At 36.8% G+C, this 21482-nt stretch overlaps 4 protein-coding genes and 2 long non-coding RNA genes across 8 annotated transcripts; 4 read left to right on the top strand and 2 right to left on the bottom strand.

Annotated features, from left to right (window-relative positions):
- Positions 1-1037: 1037 nt before the first annotated feature.
- Positions 1038-2820, top strand: LOC108859774 (putative ammonium transporter 1 member 5). Its single transcript, XM_018633680.2, has one exon. The coding sequence runs from the start codon at positions 1141-1143 to the stop codon at positions 2641-2643; it is 1503 nt and encodes a 500-aa protein (XP_018489182.2). The 5' UTR covers positions 1038-1140; the 3' UTR covers positions 2644-2820.
- Positions 2821-3597: 777 nt separating this feature from the next.
- LOC130494987 (B-box domain protein 31-like) lies at positions 3598-3975 on the top strand. The gene has a single exon (XM_056985875.1). It carries the CDS (start codon positions 3598-3600, stop codon positions 3973-3975), a length of 378 nt encoding a protein of 125 aa, XP_056841855.1.
- A 5090-nt stretch (positions 3976-9065) lies between these two features.
- LOC130495108 (uncharacterized) lies at positions 9066-9999 on the top strand. The gene is made up of 3 exons (XR_008934382.1): positions 9066-9445; positions 9541-9752; positions 9838-9999. It is a non-coding gene; the product is annotated as an uncharacterized LOC130495108 (long non-coding RNA).
- A 46-nt stretch (positions 10000-10045) lies between these two features.
- On the bottom strand, positions 10046-15135 carry LOC108835916 (protein BLISTER). 2 transcript variants are annotated; one of them, XM_056986221.1, is made up of 13 exons: positions 14783-15135; positions 14234-14642; positions 13573-14132; positions 13100-13219; positions 12583-12648; positions 12160-12270; positions 11889-11965; positions 11736-11803; positions 11550-11663; positions 11125-11300; positions 10910-10978; positions 10535-10693; positions 10046-10444 (listed from the first exon to the last, which is right to left on the bottom strand). In XM_056986221.1, the coding sequence occupies exons 1-13, from the start codon at positions 14846-14848 to the stop codon at positions 10364-10366; spliced, it is 2076 nt and encodes a 691-aa protein (XP_056842201.1). In that variant the 5' UTR covers positions 14849-15135; the 3' UTR covers positions 10046-10363. The 2 variants fall into 2 exon arrangements, with proteins under 2 accessions (XP_056842201.1, XP_056842200.1); XM_056986220.1 differs by having other exon boundaries at positions 11125-11309; positions 14783-15134.
- A 263-nt stretch (positions 15136-15398) lies between these two features.
- LOC108838206 (uncharacterized) lies at positions 15399-17900 on the bottom strand. 2 transcript variants are annotated; one of them, XR_008946203.1, is made up of 6 exons: positions 17691-17900; positions 17000-17580; positions 16765-16937; positions 16343-16492; positions 15923-16129; positions 15399-15848 (listed from the first exon to the last, which is right to left on the bottom strand). It is a non-coding gene; the product is annotated as an uncharacterized LOC108838206 (long non-coding RNA). The 2 variants fall into 2 exon arrangements; XR_008946202.1 differs by having other exon boundaries at positions 17000-17898.
- Positions 17901-19205: 1305 nt separating this feature from the next.
- On the top strand, positions 19206-21397 carry LOC108829713 (uncharacterized). Its single transcript, XM_057010466.1, has 2 exons — positions 19206-19506; positions 20333-21397. The coding sequence occupies exon 2, from the start codon at positions 20333-20335 to the stop codon at positions 21365-21367; it is 1035 nt and encodes a 344-aa protein (XP_056866446.1). The 5' UTR covers positions 19206-19506; the 3' UTR covers positions 21368-21397.
- Positions 21398-21482: the final 85 nt, after the last annotated feature.

Raw genomic sequence — 21482 nt, 5'->3', positions numbered from 1 at the left:
TATACGATGGTTTATACTTGGTGTACAGTCATTTTTTCCCATCTGTATATTCTTTTGCATTTCTGTATTTACAAAGTACATGCCAATCACTAAAAACCGTAACCGCATAGTTAAAAGATGGACAAGACTTAGATTCACCCCCTATGGTGAACCTTTAAATTCACCATTTTCCTTAAAACTAATCAAAGTGTCATGTAGATAATTAAATAAAAAATAAAAAATTATTAAAAAATAGTTTAAATGAGAAATAATGTCAATTTTAATGATGCTAACAAAACCCCAAACCCTAAATCATAAATTCTAAACCCAAATATATACATTAAACTCAAATTTTATACCCTAAATCCAAACCATATACCCTAAACTCAAATTCTAAACTTTAAACCCAAACCATAAATCTTAAATTCAAACTTTATACCCTAAATCCATCATATATCATATACCCTAAACCTAAATTCTATACTCTAAACCCAAATCATATACCCTAAACTCAAACCGCATACCTTAAACCTAAATTCTATACCTTAAACCCAAACCCTAAACTGAAAGATTTGGATTTACGGTTTACGATTTGGGTTTAGAGTATAAGATTTGGGTTTAGGGTATATGGTTTGGGTTTAGGATATATGGTTTGGGTTTAGGGTATATGATATATGATGGGTTTAGGGTATAACGTTTGGATTTAGGGTTTAGAATTTGAGTTTGGAAATATGATTTGGGTTTAGGGTATAAGATTTGGGTTTAGAGTATAGGTTTTGGTTTAGATTTTAAAATTCAAGGTTTAGGATTTAGTTAACGGCATTAAAATTGATGTTATTTCTTTTTAAAATTAATTTAACATTTTTAATTTAATTATCTACATGGCATTTTGATTGGTTTTAAGTGGAGTGGTGAATTTAAAGGTTCACCATAGGGGTGAACCTAAGTCTTGTACTTAAAAGATCTAGCAGATTCCATCTCTAAATTCAATAATGTTGTTAAACACTACGTCACAACTTTTATAGTAATTAATTAACTACGAGTTTAATTGGTCAAGCTGGAATCAAAAGTCAACCCTAGCATCCTCTTCCTCCTTTTAATAGACACACAAGCTACAATCTTTCTTCTTCGTATCTTGCTTTCTTTCTTAGGTCTCTCAACATGTCGGGAGCTATAACATGCTCCGCAGCCAACCTCTCCGCTCTGCTAGGCCCCAACTCCACCGCGGCGGCTAACTACATATGCGGCCAGCTAGGCACCGTCAACAACAAGTTCACCGATGCAGCCTACGCCATAGACAACACCTACCTCCTCTTCTCCGCTTATCTCGTCTTCGCCATGCAGCTCGGCTTTGCCATGCTATGTGCTGGCTCCGTTAGAGCCAAGAACACAATGAACATCATGCTCACCAATGTCCTTGACGCTGCAGCCGGAGGACTCTCTTACTATCTCTTCGGTTACGCCTTTGCTTTTGGCGAGTCCTCAGGTGGATTCATAGGAGCACACAACTTTGGTCTTAATAACTTCCCCACTCTCACCTCGGACTACTCCTTCTTCCTGTATCAATGGGCGTTTGCAATCGCAGCCGCTGGAATCACAAGCGGTTCCATCGCGGAGAGGACTCAGTTTGTTGCGTACTTGATATACTCTTCTTTTCTGACCGGTTTTGTTTACCCGGTCGTGGCTCACTGGTTCTGGTCCCCGGACGGGTGGGCTAGTGCCTTCCTTTCAGAAAACCGTTTGTTTGGTACTGGAGCCATTGACTTTGCTGGCTCTGGCGTTGTTCACATGGTTGGTGGTATTGCTGGACTATGGGGTGCCCTTATTGAAGGTCCTAGAATCGGCCGGTTTGAGGACGGAGGGAGAGCGATCGCTCTCCGTGGCCACTCTGCCTCGCTTGTTGTCTTAGGAACCTTTTTACTCTGGTTCGGTTGGTATGGTTTCAACCCCGGTTCCTTCACCAAGATCCTTATCCCGTACGAGTCTGGTTCCAACTACGGACAGTGGAGCGGAATAGGCCGGACAGCAGTCACAACCACGCTCTCCGGATGCACTGCCGCTCTAACAACGCTCTTCGGGAAACGTTTACTCTCAGGCCACTGGATGGTAACTGACGTTTGCAACGGTTTACTCGGCGGGTTTGCGGCCATAACCGCGGGTTGCTCTGTGGTAGAGCCATGGGCAGCGATCGTCTGCGGCTTCATTGCTTCCATCGTCCTTATAGGATGCAACAAGCTCGCAGAGCTCTTGAAATACGATGATCCGCTCGAGGCCGCACAGCTACACGGAGGGTGCGGTGCATGGGGTTTGATATTTGTAGGACTTTTTGCAAATGAGAAATATGTAAACGAGGTATATGGAGCCAGCCCGGGAAGGCACTATGGGCTTTTCATGGGTGGTGGAGGGAAGCTATTGGGAGCACAGCTGGTTCAAATAGTTGTGATTGTGGGATGGGTTAGTGCCACAATGGGAACACTCTTCTTCATCCTCAAACAGCTCAATTTGCTTAGGATCTCGGAGAAGGATGAGATGAGAGGAATGGATATAGCACGTCACGGTGGTTTTGCCTATATATACCATGATAATGATGACGAGTCCATTCAGTTTCCGGGGATGACCCCTGGATCTCCTTTACCTCGCCGTTCTGATCCTCCAGCTTTTTGATTTTTCAGGCTTTTTGTAATTTAATTCCCGTTAAGACTTTGGGGGTTTGCATTTGAAATACAAAGCTTTGTTTGTATCTATTTTGTTTTGAGTGAACTATCATCTATGTATGTGTATGTGTTTCTTCTTTCGATTCTGTTTTCCGATTTCTATTATTATTTGACTTGTTCAATGTTTTTCTCTTTTCTTGAAACTAATACTTGATGAACACGACCATTGCTACATTAAGAAAGAAGTTTGAGTCAAAAAAAAATTACTACCATATTACCAAAAAAGTAAAAGATAAATTACTCACGTACTTTGAACACTCTCCTCTGCATGTATACTAGCTTTATTTTCATGTTTTTCTTTTAACTCTTATGCGTTCCTTCTTCTTTTGCCTCCACTTAGAGAAAAGGGGAACTTGGCAAAACTTTTTGGCTCGTACTTCCCTTTGTGGGTAGCTGAGTCTCACTCGATTTTTTTTAAAGTTCCCCTGTTATACAGTTTAAGCTTTATATTTTTTGCAGTCATCAAGTATCAGTGGAAATAGGAACGCATGGCCACCAACATTTACAAACCTCCAATCAAACAGAAGCATCCTTCGTATTTTGTTCATAAATTAATTTAATGTACTTGTATATATATCATCTAACACATATTGGGTGTAATATTAAATTATAGGCTGTATATAAAATAATATATAAAAGTTCACGCGTATTACCAAATTCTCAAAAATTAAAAATATAATACCAGAGTTGGTGGGACCAACAATGTGGAACAAATCCTAGCCATATATACAAATTAAAAAAGTACTTATCTTCGTAAAAAAAAGAGTACAGTACTTATCTATACAGAACAACGATAAAAAGTCACCACAATTTATCTAAATATATATAAACCTTTGACAAAAGAAAAATCTATATATAAACCATAAACGTAGGGAGGAGGGGGGGGGTGCGAGGGAAGCTTAAGATGTGCAGTAGTAACGTGGAAGAAGAGAAAATAAGAAGAAGCAGAAAGAGAAGAGGAGACTGCAGAACATTCTGCGAGGAACCGATTTACCGGACGCGGTGTTCTATATGTGGAATAACAGATGTGTTTGTCTACTGCGCTGCGGACGCCAAGTTCTTCTGCCATGGATGCGACGTAAGGGAACACTCCTTCTCTAACTATTGGTCTTGGAGGCACGTGCGCCGCATGGTTTGTTCGGTTTGCCAGTGCTTCAATCGCACTTTATTGGTCGAAGATTTCTGCTACACTTTACCAGAGTTGACCATCCCAATTGAAGTACCACAAGCCGAAGTTGAAATCGATGAGCCAAGCAATCTTCTTGATTCCGGTGAAGATTAATACTCTGTTCTAGTTAAGGTTTTGGTCTTTATTACAACGGTTGAATGAAAATAGCTTTAGGGTTTTGTTTTCGGGTCGATGAGGGTTATTTAAGCATATTGTTTGACATGATTCTTTTGTTAATTTCATTTGATCATATGATCAATACGATGTTGTTAATTTTACTTATCAACTGACTCTAGACGATCAATGTGCTAAGGCACTATTTCAATGAATGATTTAGATTAAATTTCTTTCATCATAGATGCATGAGACCTCGGGTTAATAAAAAAAAATGGACAAGACTTTGGTTCACCCCTATGATGAACCTTTAAATTCACCACCTTCCTGATAACCAATTAAATTGCCAACTAGATTAATGATAAAATAATTTAGAAAATAAATAATATCTTATTTAAGAATATTAATGTCACTATTTAATCCCTAAATTCAAACTATATATCCTAAATCCAAATTCTAAACCCTAAATTTTAACTTATAAACTAAAACTCTATATCTTAAACCCTAAATCCAAACAATAAATCATAAACCAAAAAAATCTAAACTCTAAACCCAAAACTATACCCTAAATTCAAACCCTAGATCCTAAACTCAAATCTTAGACTCTAAACCCAAACCATAAACCATAAACCCAAACCGTAGACCCTAAACCCAAACCCTAGACCGTATAACCCAAGCCATGAACAACATCAATATTAATCTAAATATTTAGGGTATAAGGTTTGGGTTTTGTATTTACGTTTTGGGTTTAGAATCTAGGATTTGAGTTTAGAATATAGATTTGAGTTTAGAGTTCAGGTTTTTGGGTTTATGATTTATGGTTTGGGTTTAGGGTTTAAGATTTGAGTTTAGGGTATAGAGTTTGGGTTTATAATTTAGAATTTAGAGTTTAAAATTTGGATTTAGAATGTAAAGTTTGAGTTTATGAATTAGATAGTGACATTAGCATTATTAAAATTGACACTATTTATTTTTTTAATTATTTTGATTTTTGAAAAAATATATTTAATATTTTTTAATCATTAATCTAGTTGGTACTTTGGTTGGTTTTTAAGAAGATTGTGAAGTTAAAGGTTCATCATAGAGGGTGAACTCAAGTCTTGTCAAAAAAAAATTGACCATAGGCCCCCCATAAGTATAAGTGTATAACATATCACCAAGTTTATCATTTAATGACTTTCCAAAGAATATTATATATAACTTTCAAGAGGAAGCTAGTATCTCTTTTCGCCAGTTCGTAAAATACCTTTTTGGTGTTAAAATATCACTAAATCTGTATTTTAAGTTAAATTTGTAGAGTCAATAATTTTATTTATATTATGATAATTTTAAGTAGAATACCTTTTTGTTGTTTTGCCAAAACTTAAAAATAATATTTTCTTTATATTTATAAATAAATATATCAAACAATTATTTAAAAATATTTACTTTCATGATTTTAGAGCATAGTAATCGGAATTTCTTATTGAGTCCTTAGGATGGGAGGATCATAAGAAGAACCACCAAAGCTAAAAAACGATCAGAAATATCCCACAATAAGAAACGTCTTTGTTGAGTTTTGTGACTGTTTACGAATTTTACAGACGCGTGGTATTGACTCTTTTTTTGTAAAGATAAAAAATCGGAAAAAGAAGGAAAAAAACTTTAAGGACGTTTGTACCGATAACGATACCCTTGTATCTTGTCTAAAATTTTATATTTGAATTTTGGCATTTTAGATGTAATTTAGCAAAATAAAAACTAAATATCTTGAAATAATTAACAAATTAGGGAAGAATTTCCGTTTGAAAAGAAAAAAAATAATATAAAGGTCAATGTTTATTTAAATCTTATAGAAAATCATCGTTTTTGATATTGTTCTTTTCAGTATCAATTTCATATATAGCTCACTAATAAAATAATATAATAAACTAGTTGACAGTATATTTTTTTGTCTTTATGGTTGTAGAAGAAGCTTATCTACAAGATATAGATATAGATACTAAACAAAAAAAAAAGATATAGATATAGATACTATAATATTATATAAGCTGGGGTGGGGGGTTCGAGAGAGGTGATGAAAAAAGATGTCTAATGATAATAATAGCAATAACAACTATTTGGGAGAGAAAGAACAACTCAGAAGAAATCTAATATGCAGGACAGTTTGCAAAAAAACGAGTCGCCCATCTAAGTGTGGTGTGTGTGGAACAACAGATGTTCTTGTCTACTGTGATGCTCACCGCGATTTCTTTTGCTTTGAGTGCGATCGATGGGAACACAATTTCGACAACAACATATGGGCTTGGAGGCACGTGCGTCGGATGATGTGTTCGGTTTGTCATTGTTTCAGCCGCAGAATAATTGTCGAAAATTGTTGTCTACCTTTACCACCATTGTCTGTCTCTACTATATTACCGCAGGCGGTGTTTGAGATCACCGCAACGGTTTCTGATCCTGAAGACGACGAGGAGAACGAGTAATACCGGGTTAAGGTTTTAATATTTTAGTATTATCAGATTGGAATAAGATCATGAGTTTAGGCTTTTTTTTCTTTTGTTATAAGTTTTTAGTACTTAAATATTTTCAATCTATTTTTGGTAGCTATCAAACAAATATTCTAAGGATATCATTATTAATATGCGACGGTTTGTAATTAACTGTAATCAAACTGTAACTATGCGTAGACGTAGAAAACAATCGACTGAAGCAAAGATGTGGTTAACTACTGGAAGAATTAGCCCTTTCTCAAATTATTATTATTATTGAAAAGGGTTTACTACTAAATTAGAGGCACCATTATTAATAAGTTTCTCCAGTGGTTCAGGTATTAAATAGGACTCCAAGGAATTCAAGGCAAAACACCTTATGGATGTTTTTTCCACCTTATGAATGTTTGTATGGAAGCGGTCTTCGCATGATGATATCAGGATGTTTGGGTGCTTCTAGAACCGTAACGATTACGATTACCTTATAAACCAACTAGCTAGTTATAATATGATAGCTAGTTAGATCGACTAACTGATAATTTAGGCATTCGACTATTCGTTCTAATTACTAGGCTTTGATTACTATCCGCTTAGGAACTACTAGCACGTTGTAAGCGATTGGGTTATTTTCAAATGTATATATTACAACTCAATCCAGACAAATTCTTAATATATTGCTTATGAACGTAATAAACTAATAATCATGGTTTACAAAATCCGCGTATTATAAACTATATAGTAATAAAAAAATTCATAATTTTACCTTAATTACTACTAATACTTATTAGTACACATTTATTAGTATATCACTTTCACAGTCAACTGTTCTTTGTAATCAAATATCATAACGTTGTATCACATACCAACTGCCCCATGCAAGCATGCTTTTGAAACTTAATTGAAAAAGGAAAAAAAAAAGTATATATATATATATATATATATATATATATATATATATATCTCTTTGAAGTTTCCTGTTTACTGTCCGATGAAAATCAACAGTGAAGGTTATCTGAATTTCTGAAAACAAGTGAATATTCAAATCAAAAAAATTTAAAATATCAATTTTAACTGTCGCATAGGTTCTACATACCAAAAAAAATCATCAGAATGTAATTATCAACGGTTTAAGTCTGCAACGTTTATAAGATTCTTTCTTCTTTCGTGAAAAAAAAAACTAGTTATACTGCGGATGCACCACTTGCACCATCATCTTTTGGATCATCTCTTCTTGCAAATCTCTCTTTGGCATATTTTCCTCTTACTTTAGCTGCTGCTTTCATTTTTGGGGCAGGCCTGCAACGAGTGCAAAAGTACATATAAAACAAGAAAATAAACTTTACATTCAGCAGTCGTATTATACCGAAAGCACTTACTTGCGAATGGTTTTCTTAAGGTTTTGCCTGATAGCAGCTAGTCTTCTGTTCATGCTCGTAGCAGCTCGTGGTGGTAGTGGTTGATGTTCTTCTCCTTGATGAACCTAACGGTAAAAACAGTTATAGGAGGTAGAAGATCAAAACATGAATATTATAATAGTTGCAAAAGAAAAAAAAAACATGAATATTATAATCTATATTTGGAAGGGGGTTTTACCACGGGTTGCACAACAATTTGCTGAACTGGGTGCTTCTGCCTCAAGCAGTTTAAGGCCACACAATCCACATAGATAGCGGCTCTCAGCAGTGCAATATATGGTGGCAACGTGAGAATTCACCGGGCATTTATCACAATAGTATTGGGCCATTACAATCCTATTAACAATTGGATCATAGTTAGTTTTATGATGTTTAAGCACCAAATCAATAACGTGCTTACAATACCCTAAAGAAAAAACTAAGGCCTAGCTAGATTCTTGGCAGAAGCAACCGATAACATCAGTCTAGTTGATCCTAAAGTAAACAAGAAAACCTAACCCTAACAAATTAGTAAGATAGAGAACTTACCTTTACGGTGGAGCGAGGAAGAAGAATAAACGGAGGAGACGTTACGTTCCTCAAGAAATGCTGAGAAACTGATGTAAAGGGGAAATTAAGTGAGAATTAGAGAGACGAAAGTGAATTACGTAAGAAGTCAGAACAAATTTCAAGGCGGAAGAACCTCAAATTCTGAAACAAGATCACGACGATGGCGAAGAAAGAAGACGGAGTGGATCGCCGAGGAAGATGACGTGCGGAGGAGCGAGTATGAGAGTAACCAAAGTAGAGGATGAGTTAGTTAGAAGCACATTCTGTTCGTTAAGTTTTCTTCAAGATCTTACTGTTGCTTTATTATTTATATTTCTTCGCATAATATAAACAGGAACGTTCTATATAAACAGCTACTACGTGAAATAATAAAAGCCGAAGAAAAACCAAGCCGGTTTAGCTAAAGCGGTTGTTACAAGTTATAACCGCCATTTTTATCCACATCATATATACTGTTTATACAAGTGTCGTCAACTCAGCCACCATTCCATCCTTAAAATCTAATTAAAAAATAGTGTCTTTATCCACATCGTCACGTACGTGTTGCTAGATCAGCAATAAAGGTTTATTTTAATCATTTTTAATTAATGCTTTTCCCTATAATTCTAAAAAAAAAAAACAGAAAACCAATTTGTTACTAGAAACGATCGGTTCTCAAATTCGTTTTTTTATATAAATCCTCGGGAAAACTAGGGAGAGAGAAAATGGCGTTTCATTTACCTCATCAGCTCGGAGCTCTCGCCGGAACTCCGATCAAGTCCCGTGAAACGAACGCAACGTCGCTGAATTCATCTCTATCAGTTTCACCAGTCACCACCGTTGTCCGCGCGGATGCATAAAGCGATTAATCTGAAGAGTCTTGAGGCGTTGAAGAGTGGTGGCGTGGAAGGGATCATGATCGACGTGTGGTGGGGTCTGGTGGAGAGGGAGTCTCCGGGAGGTTATAAATGGGCAGGGTACGATGGCGAGGAAGGTTGAGCTCAAGGTTCAGGCTGTTATGTCTTTTCATCAGTGTGGTGGTAACGTTGGTGATGTCACGTGAGTAACTACTTCCTTTTTATCTTTTTAAAAAAAGTTCTGTGTGTATGTTTTTGACACTAAAGATTGCATTTTTATGTTCTTTCCATCGCTAGTATTCCTCTGCTTCAGTGGGTTGTTGAAGAGGTTGACAATGATCCGGACCTTGCGTACACTGATCAGTGGGGGGAGAAAGAAACACAAGTATATATCACTTGGTGCTGATACACTCCCTCTTCTCAAAGGCAGAACACCCTTGCAATGCTACTGTGATTTCATGCGTGCTTTCAGAGACAACTTCAAGCATCTTCTTGGAAACACCATTGTGGTAATTTCACCTTCTCTTTAACCCCCATTTCTCTGTTTCTCTCTCTACTAAATGGTTTGTGTTTTGATTAAATTCGTATTTTCAGGAAATTCAAGTGACATTGGGACTAATAGGATTGAAACATTTTTTTTCCAAATTTTGTTTTGGAATAAAAATTTAATAAGATTAGAAAGCGATATCAACATGTCTACTCTTATATAGAATCACAGTAAAAGATGAAACTAGACACAATTAATCTACTTTTCTATGTTTGCTTAACCAAGTCTTGAATCTAAAATGGTAACAGTGCAAGATAATATCCAAAACCAAACCGGTCTTTTTTTGTAATTAGTACATTGCCTGGAACACCTTTAACCTTGACTATAATCAACAATTACAAAAATTCAAGTAAAACAAAAACGAACACTCATATAAACGTGTCTCTGTCTCACTATACCATTTTCTGCTGTCTTCTTGACTTCACTTAAATCCAATGAAACCCAAAATTCCGGATCAAATATCCAAAAAGTCTTCCAAAACAAAAGAGAGAAGGAAGGAATAGCGAGCGGTCCATGGCTTATGCCGGGATGTACAGAATGGCAAGAAGGGTCAAGGCTGAGCAAATTCGTGCATTAGAGTAGCTTTCTCGTCCTTCTTTTCGATGGCCCTCCTGGGAACATCTTCATGATCCATCCAAGAACCCTTTCCACCACCTAAAAGGAGAAAGTGATTAAATGTGTGTGTACCTCATCTTATTCAGATCTAAGTTTTGAACTCTGGCCAGAGAAGAAGTGTCTGTGTACCTCATCGCCCTCATCTGCAATCGGTGGTCTCTCTTGAACAACATGAGAATCCGGTTGCATTGCAGGTAATACATTGTCTATCGCCATATTCTGTGCTGTTAGAAGCTCTAACCTTTGCGTCTGCACTTCAAGTTTTCTGGATAGCTCTTTATTCAACTCCTATGGTTACCAAACATGATAAAGACTTTAGAAAACACGAGAAACACAATGTAACTAATAAACACCCAAACATTAAACGAACATATAAAAATGGCGTCGGATTTTGAGCCTATGAGGACGAAACCATATACAAAGCACAGCTAGGCATGTTGCCGAATATAAAGAAGACACACTCTAGTTCATGCATTTCATGCTTTTCAGTTGATGTTAATGTACCTTCACATGCGCACTTCGAGATAACTCAGATGACAATGCTTGCACTAGTTCCTCTTTTTCAATTGCCAACTGCAGCCAAAGATGCAAAATAACTCTCACGTTGTTATCCACATTGAGAAATGGTAGCATCGTAACACTTGAAAAGTATTGATTCTCACAGCTAAAGGAAAAAAAAAATCTGAGATAACTTCACATAAATAATCCATGAATACTACCTCGGCAATCAATGTATTAATGTTATCAATCACTCGCATCTGATCAGCTGGAACGCTTAATGAAAATCCTTCAAGAGTTAATTGTCCAGTTTCAGGAATGATAGCGGTATTAGACGAATCACTTTCGAATAGAGATGTCGAATCTGTTTCCTGGTTAGAGCTCCCTGACATAGCATCTGAAATGGCTGCACCAAGATAACATAGAGGAAAATAGGATTATAAAATAGTAAAAAATTCCATACCAGTATCCTGGTTTATAAGACTACACAGACCATCAACTAGAGTCTAAGTGGTCATGATTCAACATGAAATTATTTTTTAAAGACGACAAAGATGCAGATATTTGAGTTTAGATGTCCAAAATATGCTTAACTTTTCCATAATAGTGGGCATATACTACTGTGATTTTATAGGAGAACCATTACCAAGACCTTCGGTATAGGTTGATGCGTTTTTCCTGCTAGTAGAGCTTTTACCAAGGTCAGTGGATTTTCCACCAGAGGAAGCTTTCTGCACCATAGTCTGTAGGACCTTCTTCTCTGAAAATGAAGATGAATAATATAAGATACATACAGAATTTGTAAAAGGACACTACTTTGCAGTGTGTTTACCTTCCTGCAGAGCTTTAATAGTAGATTGTAAGTCTTGGCGATCTTTCTCTACGCTCTGTAATTTTTTCCTATAACAGTTGATAGTTAAGATGAGAATTATATATCCTAGTAGAAAGTACTAATAGGTAAATATCAGTATAGTAAAGAGCATACTTGTAAGATGACATTTCTGCTTGTGCATTCTCCAGTTCCCTCTCCAGCTTTAACTCACTAGATCTGAGTCTGAGAGCCTATATATGTTCCACGATAAAGTTAAACCGCTAAACAGATTATATGAGCATCTGAGGGTAGAGGAAACTGACATATTCACAGTTTAAAAATCCAAATACTAAACTAAAAATGGCATTCCACACTTTGCAGTAAGTTGAAAATGTTTTTTTTTTTACTTATGAAAATGTGATAGTTAAACAACCAAAGCTTATACCTTATCTTCCAAACTGATGACTTCAGCAGCCAGTATTTGGGAACGCTCATCAGCAGCATTACATTCGAGCTGTGCATTTGCATACTCAATCCTGAAGGATTCAAGTTCCGCCTGTAAGGAAGCAGAGTTAAATCAAGTAACATCTTTTGCAAGAATCTAGTCATAGGCTCATAGCTACAGCGGATGACTGAACACGGCATACAGATGCTCATCCAGAATCATACTCAGGCATACTCAAATTCTGAGTCTCATAAATAAACACTAAGCATTTTGGCAACACATGAATGCAGCAAAATGCAATATCATCCTTTACTAAAATATACTGCTAGGGCATATACAAACTGGGTTTTGTTGATTATAGGTAGTTTACCAGGATGCTAACCATTTTTGGTGTTGAGTATAGGTAGTTATCAGGATACTAACCATTTGTTCTTGAATCTGTTGCTGTAGCTTCTCCATATCATCTTTTAGTTGGTTGACAATACTTCTCTGGATTGAAATAGAAGCAAGAACAATCATTACATGAATCATTACCAAGGCCAGTGGACACATGTTAATAGTAGATAAGTCCAGTCAATGCTAATTACGTAAACATCTTGAAGAAACAATCTCAAATTTCTTTTAGTTTAACCATATCTGTCTCACTTGTGAATGCACCAATAGATCTAATAGTCTAAAATGTGTTTTTCACAAGATAGTCTGAAAATGGTTTACGAGTATGGCACTTTAAAAAAGAGACTCAATTTACATACGTCCAAATCATGAAATTATAAGACTCTTTGCATCTCCCAGATATCCGAAGGCCGAATGACAGAAAAAATTTGGCGAGAAATGTAGCATGAGCATATGCAAATCATTAGGCAACTACTATAAATTGTCAAGCTTGTTCTCTACGTATGCTGGACACTACTCAACTAGGATGCCATAAATCTTCATGTACCTGCTGGTTATAAGTGTCTGTCAGCGAAGAGTTTTCAGATGCTAAGGATTCTGCCAGAGCACGTGAAGCATCTAGATCCCTTTGGAGTGAGAACTTTTCTTGTGTCAAATCCTCAATATGCTACAAGTGGAAATATGAAACCGTATCTCAGAATATGCATAGGTCAAAGGGTGTAGAAAAACAGCAATAGTGAAAGCAAGGATCCTGAAGTAATATAAAATTAAAATGCATGACAATTTTAAAAGACTATAAACACCACAAGTGAGAGGCAACAATCACAGATCTTTGACAAATTGCTGTTTTCATCTATTGTGTGAGCAATTCCCATTTGACTATTTTAAATCAGAAACGCATACCCCTTCTGGCTCATTCTCATCTCAAAACTAATCAAAACATAACTTTCCAAACATTTAGTAGCATATCAACAATACATATACAAAACAAAAGATGGTGCAAGAAATAAGTATATTTACCTGTTCCAGACTACTAAAATCATCATTTTGTTTTGGCATGGAGTAATCAGTAAAACCTGTCATTACTCCATTGGCAACAGGGAACAAAGGACTCCTGAAATTTTCAAATTGATAAGGAGAACCAGCTGCTCCGCCTGTCGATGATGGTCCATTGCTCTCTATTTTCCCTGATACATGCTGGCGTGAAGATAGTCCAAAACCATCACCGCCAGTTAGCTGGGAACCACTTGGTGTAGCCAAATCCGCCTCCTTCTCAGGGTGTTGATATTGAGTCTCTGGAGCTCTTGAAATATTAAGCGAATCAAGGAAAGATGGACGGTTTCTCTTCACACTTGCTTCATTTGTAGCCGAGTACAAGGGCGAAGAGCTCGTGAGATTTACACTGTAATCCGAAGATACAGACGGTCGAGATGATGTTTCCGGGGAACTAAACAAATAACTGCTAGACAAAGTTGGCTTCTGCACGATGCTGCTACCTCCTCTTAGCTCACCAGTTCCCTGTTGGTGTTTATCAACTTCGTGAGTAGACCCTGCCATCCTGGTAGTAGGTTGTAGAGAGTCTAGCAACAAAAAAAGCGTAAGGATCAGTAAAGTTGTTCCCTTTAAAGGAAGAAACCACATTGCTTCACCAATCCCATACGAGAAAACAAAAAAAACGTACCTTTTCTGGATGAGATGCCGTGCATTTGCATGGAGGTTAAAAGCAGAGTGGTTTCAGAAAAAGGAGAGGTGCCTTTGGGAAACCCATCACTTTGATCGAAACTTCCACTCGATTGCTTGTCTATATTGCTAAAAGGTACAACTTGAGCACCGCCTCTCAACTCTAGGCTACTAGAGAAACCAGATGTGCTCAAAGACTCATCTTGCTGGCCTCTTTCTTTGCTTACATCCTTAGATGATAAATTATATACATCTGACTTGGGTTGGGTTTCAACCCGTGGAGGTGGTCCATTAAACAAGGTGGATGCAGCAACATCTCCATCTGAATCTGTGACAGTTTTATCATCAACAGGCTGTGTGCTCAATGATGCGGCCTTTTTGGCAGCTTTTTGCTTCCGGAACTGCTCAAGCTGAAGTCCATAGATTAACAAAAACACAGCCTTTGAGAACATTGTATCAGATCAATCTCAATTCTAATAAGCAAGGACAGATCATTTAATCAGTAATTCAAATGTAACGCGGGGTGGAGGATGATCGAGAGATCTAGTACCTTACGGCGTCCAGCTTCGGCGACCTCCTGCCTCCGGGAGCTAGGCTTAACCTGAGCTGATGCCATTTGACAATTACGAGCGACTTCAATTTCAATTTCAATTTCAATCCCTCTTTTTGTTGTTGATTACCATTCCGAAATCGTTGATTGCAGAGAAGGAACAGAGGCAAATCTCGAAATTTGAATTTAGGGTTTCCGATCTGAAGGAGAATGAGAGAGAGAGGAAGGAAGATTTGGTGGTGGTGGTGGAAGTTATAATCAATTTTGGTTTCCTTCTCCGCCAGATCTCTCTCTCTCTCCTTTTGTTTGAACAACCGATTGCTTTCTCTCTCTGTTTTTCTCATTTAAACATTCCTTTTTTTTACACTTCGATGCTTTGAACGTTTTTTACTTCTCTTTGTTTTTAGTTGGTTCGGTTGCAACTTTTTTTCTAACATTTTTTACTCATTTGTTTTCTTTCTGAAGTTGTGAACTTCAATTAGTAGTAAAACTAGGGTAAACCCGCCCTACGGGCGGGCGGACGATAAAAACAAATGATGCAAATTATTTTAAATGTCTAATTTATTTTTAACTAAAGCACAACTAAATTTTATATTTTTTACAACAATTTTAACTGTTCATTTTAGAAATCATATTTTCTAATTATTATAAAAAAAAATTAAAAATTTTCTATAAAGTACAAAGCCCAACAATATTAAAAATTAGCAAAAGTATTACTCACAATACAATAACACGTTTATCTATCTCACCAACCGGTTTGGTTCAAGTTTGAGAATACACATCTGAACAGCGATGTGTTTGGTTGGCTTTTAGTCAAAGTTGCTCACTTTGCCTATAAAAAAGCAAATCTCCCACCTTTTCATGGCTTCTTCTTGTTTCCTTCGTCAGATTCTTTTCTCTTCTTTTCATGACTTCCATATCGATCAGATCATCTATGACCTATAGACCTTTCTTCCCGCAGAATCTGACTTGCTTGCTCCTTCAGAACTAATGGCCCAGAAGTGGATCCAGGTACAATAACGTCCCATCCCTCAGAACCAAGTGTATGTTTTTCCATTCTCTTCCCCTACATGAAAAAATAATAATGAGCAAGAAGATTTACATAGAAAAGAGTTGACGTAAGTGAGAGAAGGAAGTAACCTTCTGTTTCAAGTAGGTCTCTCTCGCCACGGTAGTAGTTCATTTCCAATGGCTAAACATTCTTCCTGCTTCCAACCCAATAGACCTACTTGATGAACACCCAAGACCAAAGCATCTAGAGGATCATTTCAGGAGGAAACATTTTATGATTCCACATCTTTCGCCAGTTGAACAGCTCCTCCCATAGTTTCAAGAGCGTTGAGGAATCTACTCAAAACCATTGTCAAGAGAAGTGAAGCGGAGAAATAAAGCTCAAAAATAAATAAAAAATCTTAGGCAGGCCTGCTTAGTAGAACAAAAAAGTAGTCCTCGAGGCCAATCTCACAAAAGTGCCACTATTCAAAGGTAGCAAACTATATAATTTAAACAAACATCTACATTGATAACACTGGAATTGAGTTTTTTTCTTAAAAAGCTCACCTTCTGGCGCATTGCAATGGCAGTATCAGGAACATCATTTCTTAAGCCACTATTGAGTTACTTAACAATTGTTTCTCTTAGAGAAGCCAGAGAATGCATAGTTTTAATCAACTCCAAAACATTGGTTGATTCTCCTGTTGCGTCAAGGCGCTGGTAAATATAAAATTTATGCAGTCAAGACTCACGAAAGAGACTGCAATATAACAAACTTTGCAATGATGTGATTCTATGGACTCATACAGTGAGAGAACCTACCTCTTTACATTCAAAAAACAGACTGAGAGAAGAAAGACCTCTCTCATCCATAGATATTTTCATAGAATCAAGTTGTTCAGTGAGGTTGCAACAAAAGACACAATGGCGCTATTACCTTCTATTGATAAAAAAAAAATAGAGTTGGCTTCAGAAAGTTGTGATACTACCTTCCAGCATTCAAGAAATCCTTAAGCTCATTATGGAATATTTTGAACTGCTACACAAAGTCTCCACTGTATTTTCCTGGATTCTCAGTGATTCCATTTCTTATGTTGCAATTAGATCTTCTGGACCCCGCATTCCGGTGAAGCTTGTTTTCTATGGTATGCTTGATCTCTTGCTGTAACAAAGATGTGTTAACATGAATACTAATACAGTAACAGGTGAAGCGAGTATTAGTACCTTTCGATTGCATCATCCTAGCCTAAATTCTCTAGTATCAGATGCGGAAGAGCTTTCCGTTGGAGATTTAACCGGCACTGCCTCTACAGATGCCGAAGCAGGCTTCGAAATTCTCCTTGGTGGTTGCAGAATCAGGATCAGAACCGTGAAGCGGGTTTTGACGTACCATTGTCGGAGGAAGGATATGTTTGTATACGTCAGGATGATTTCAAGAGAACAGCATAGGAAAGAATAACCAGACAATCATAGTACGGAAATATAACAACACACCCAAAACCAAAGTAACTAAATTCAGTTTTACGGCCAGTTCAACATAAACACAACCCCAACAATAAAATACCTAATTAGTCAATCGAGACAACATCCAAACGGGAAAAAAAAACAAAAAAACTGCAACACTCAAACCACAAATCAAATAGTAAAACAAATCGGATGGAATTAACTTACGTTGACGTCCACCAAAAGGAGGTCAGCCCACATGAGCTCGCCGCCACGTTTCATGTTTCTTGCTTCCCAGTACCGAAGCAGCCGCGCCTCAACGACGGCGGAGCACCGGCCGGATTTCAAATCCGAGAAGAAAACTTTCGTCATAGCCATTAGTCGAGAAGAGGATGAAGATTGTGAATTAGCGATGACAGGTATCAGAGAGATTAAGAGGTGAAGGAAAAAAACAAAAGAGTGAGATAGGGACCTTTTATAGCACACACCAACGCTTGATCAGCGCAACCGAAGAGACCGCATTGAAGTCTCGAATTTAAGTCACACGGAGTAATTACGATGCGCAAGCAACAGATCCGTTACAGTATCCGTTTCTTCACGATCGGCGCCCATGGAGTCATGGAGGACGAAGGAGAGAACCCCCAAATCCGATCGCGTACTCTGGTTCTAGCTGGGCCGGCAAATGAGACCAAGCACAATATGAGATCAAGCCCAGCACATAACACACGGATAAGCCCACGAACGACACCCTTTAAATGAAACGATGCGGTTTAACAAACTGGACGCGTGGCGGCTTGTAGGAGCTCGAATTTCTTAGGTGTCATCCTAGGTGTCAGCAGGTGGGATACATCTTTTCTTTATAGATATAGATCCATCTTTATCCAAAACAAAAAATAATTGCGTACAAACATTAAGAGATGGTCTTGGTTCAACTCAGAAAGAAAGGCTACAGTATTGTATTTGGAGGCAAATGGTATTAGGAGAAATATTGGTGGCAATTGGTTGGGTGTAGATAGTGTTGGTTTGCGGGTTGACCCGTTCCGACCCGTTCCCCCGCTGTGGGTCGACTCATTTTTTTATTTAAAAACCTGATCCGTTTAATTTGCGAATAAAAAAAATACATGTACTCGCTTCCCATAAATTAGCGGGTAATCAGTGGTTTAAAATAATTTTATATATTTTATTTTAAAATAATATAAATAATAAATTTTTATTAATATTTTATTTTAAAATAATATATTATTATTATTTTTTATAAATATTCATAATTTTAAGTATTTTTAATTTTTGCGAATTGACGAATATCCGCAGTTTAAATTCGATCAACCCATATTATTTCTGCAGCGGGTCAAACGTGATAAGATCCGCGGATAAAGAATCAAATTCTCAATTCTAGATGTAAATATACACTTTTTAATTTTAACATGTATTTACCTTTTTAAATTATAAATTTATGTTTTAAGTTATTTTTAAAAATCACTACTAAAAAGTAAAAAGAAATGATTGTAAACCTTCTATTTATTAAATCATTATTTTATGTATTGTATGAAAAAATATATAGTTATATCAGCTACATTTACAGCAAAAATTATACAGATAAAATTTTACAACACAAAATTTAAAAGTATATCCAACTAATCACTTCCACAATGAATATGTGTATTTGTTAGCAAATAAAGCGTTTTTGATGTGAACACATCATAATTTTTGTTTCTTTATACTTTGTTTCAGCATATGACTTATGTATTTGTTTGTGTAATATAGTTTTGTATGATTTGATATAATCCAATGAAATGCAAATGAAAAAAAAGCCTAACATTAATTTGTCCATCATACAGTACTTTTCAGCAAAAGTGTACTTCACACAGTCACACTTCACAGTAAGATTATATCAGAACTGCTGTCTTAAAATACAAAAATCCAGAAATCAAATTGGAAAAATGGAAGTAAGAAAATTAAAACTGTTATATACTGATATTATGCTCGACATATCTTATTTGTACTTATCTTATTGTTGCCTCTTATACTTATCTTATTGAGAAGATAAGTACATGTATCAAGTATATATACTTGACACTTGATCAATAATAAGATGACGCTTTCCATAGTATCAAACACGTTATCAGCACGTTTGCCTTTAGAAACCCTAGCTAATAGACAAAACAAATAGCCTCCTCTTCCCGGTTTGTTGACGAGGAGAAGCAAAGCTCCGGACGAGAAGGGAACTGTGCGACGAGAAGTAAAGCTTCGACGATCTCATAGACCGATCAACCCATCAAAAGGAGAAGGTATCCTCGATAACTATACTAGATCCCGAGTACAAATCGTAAAACCCTAACCGCATTCATGTAGCTATATTTAGCCAACATGACTTGCAAAGAAAACAAAATAAAAACCCTTATCTGTTATTGCGTGATCCGTTAATCCTTTGCTATCATCGTTCTCGTTTATTTTTTATGATAGCTTCCCCTTCACGTTTGCTCTGTGTTTTACATAAAGATATCATCTTGCTCGTTTGATCTGTTTCCTGCATACAGATATCGTCTAGTTTTTTTTCCGTTTGCTTGGGTTCGATATAGATACCACCGTACGTTCTATATTGCTCTGTTTTTGTATATATACATATATCGATTGTATCCGCCTGTCCTGATTCGAACCGAATACTCATTTGCTCGCTTGCTCTGTTTCACATTCATATATGCTCGCTTGCTCTGTTTTCACATATATATAGTGCTCTGTTATTTACATTATATATACATATCGCTCTGTTAATTTATTCAACTCGGCTAATTAATGATCATGCATAGTTCGTATATTGTTTGCATTGCTCTGTTATCGCATGCATCATTATTGTTCTGTTTTTCATAAATTGTTTGCATTTTATATTCCCCTGATCATAATTTTAACTCGTCCGTTTAATAATCATGCATAGCACGTTTGTCATACTTAAATAATTAAGGGTGCATAGCTCGTTTGACCATGCATAGCTCGTTTGACCATGCATAGCTTCGTATATCGTTATCATGCATAGCTCGATTGTGTTTAATATAAACTGAATTTTATATATGTTATCGTATGATTATTATATCTAATGGGGGAAATAAATTTTTTCAGATGTCTAAATTGGCAAATCTTGACTTCCCTGCTTTGAAAAGCAATGGTGAAAATTATCTTGATTGGGCACTTGATGCAAGGATCATGCTACGATCAAAAGGACTTGGTGATACGATCATCAATGAAAATAAGTCCAGTGATAAAGATCGATACAGTGCTATTTATATAATACGCCATCATCTCCAAGAGAGTTTGAAAACTCAGTACAGAACCACGGAAAATCCATTGGACCTTTGGAACGCTTTACAGCGACGTTATGACCACCAGAAAACGGTGATGCTTCCAAGGGCTCAATATGACTGGAAACACTTGAGGTTCCAGGACTATAAAACAGTAGACGAGTACAACTCTGTCCTGTTTAAAATTGTTTCCATGATGGAATTATGTGGTGAAAAAGTTACTGAGCTCGAGATGCTTAATAAGACTTTCTCGACGATGCATTCCAGTAACATGGTATTGCAACAGCAATACAGAGAAAGAAAGTTCACCACATACACTGAGTTGATCGAATGTCTTTTGTTGGCTGAAGCCAATAATGAACTGTTAATGAAAAACAGTGAGATGAGGCCTCCGGGAACGGCTCCATTACCTGACATCTCTAAACTTGCTATAGAGCAAAAGAAAGAGAGTAACCTCGTCCACCATAATAACCAACCCGGCTCATTCCGTGGTAGAGGTAGGGGACGAGGTGGCACGTTTAACGCACACAAGCGAGGACGTGGTCGCGGGAACACACCAGGCTTCAGCCGTGGTCGTGGTCGTGGCCGTAGTGTGTCGTTTAAACCTCAGATCAAGACTGATCAGTGCCATCGTTGTGGTATGGGGAACCATTGGGCAAAGAACTGCCGTACTCCTAAGCACCTATGTGAACTTTATATCAAAAGTCTAACAGAGAAACCGGAAGCTCATATGGTTCGAGACTCAGGATATGAAGGAGATGATGACGAAGAGGACACAGAATATGTCCAGAACAAAGAGGAAGGATCAAACCAAGATACTGAGATGGAGTTTCAGACTTCAGACATTCTGAAATAAGGAATTAAAATTCCATAGTTTTTTATTTTCCCCCGGTTTTAGTGTTTTCTTATTTTTTTTTTTTATGATTGGTTTTGGTGTTAAACATTATATTATACATTAATAAATTTTTATT

Source organism: Raphanus sativus, chromosome 5 (assembly GCF_000801105.2).
Source record: "Raphanus sativus cultivar WK10039 chromosome 5, ASM80110v3, whole genome shotgun sequence".
Classification (NCBI taxonomy): Eukaryota; Viridiplantae; Streptophyta; class Magnoliopsida; order Brassicales; family Brassicaceae; genus Raphanus; species Raphanus sativus.
This window is presented reverse-complemented; position numbering and strand designations above follow the sequence as displayed.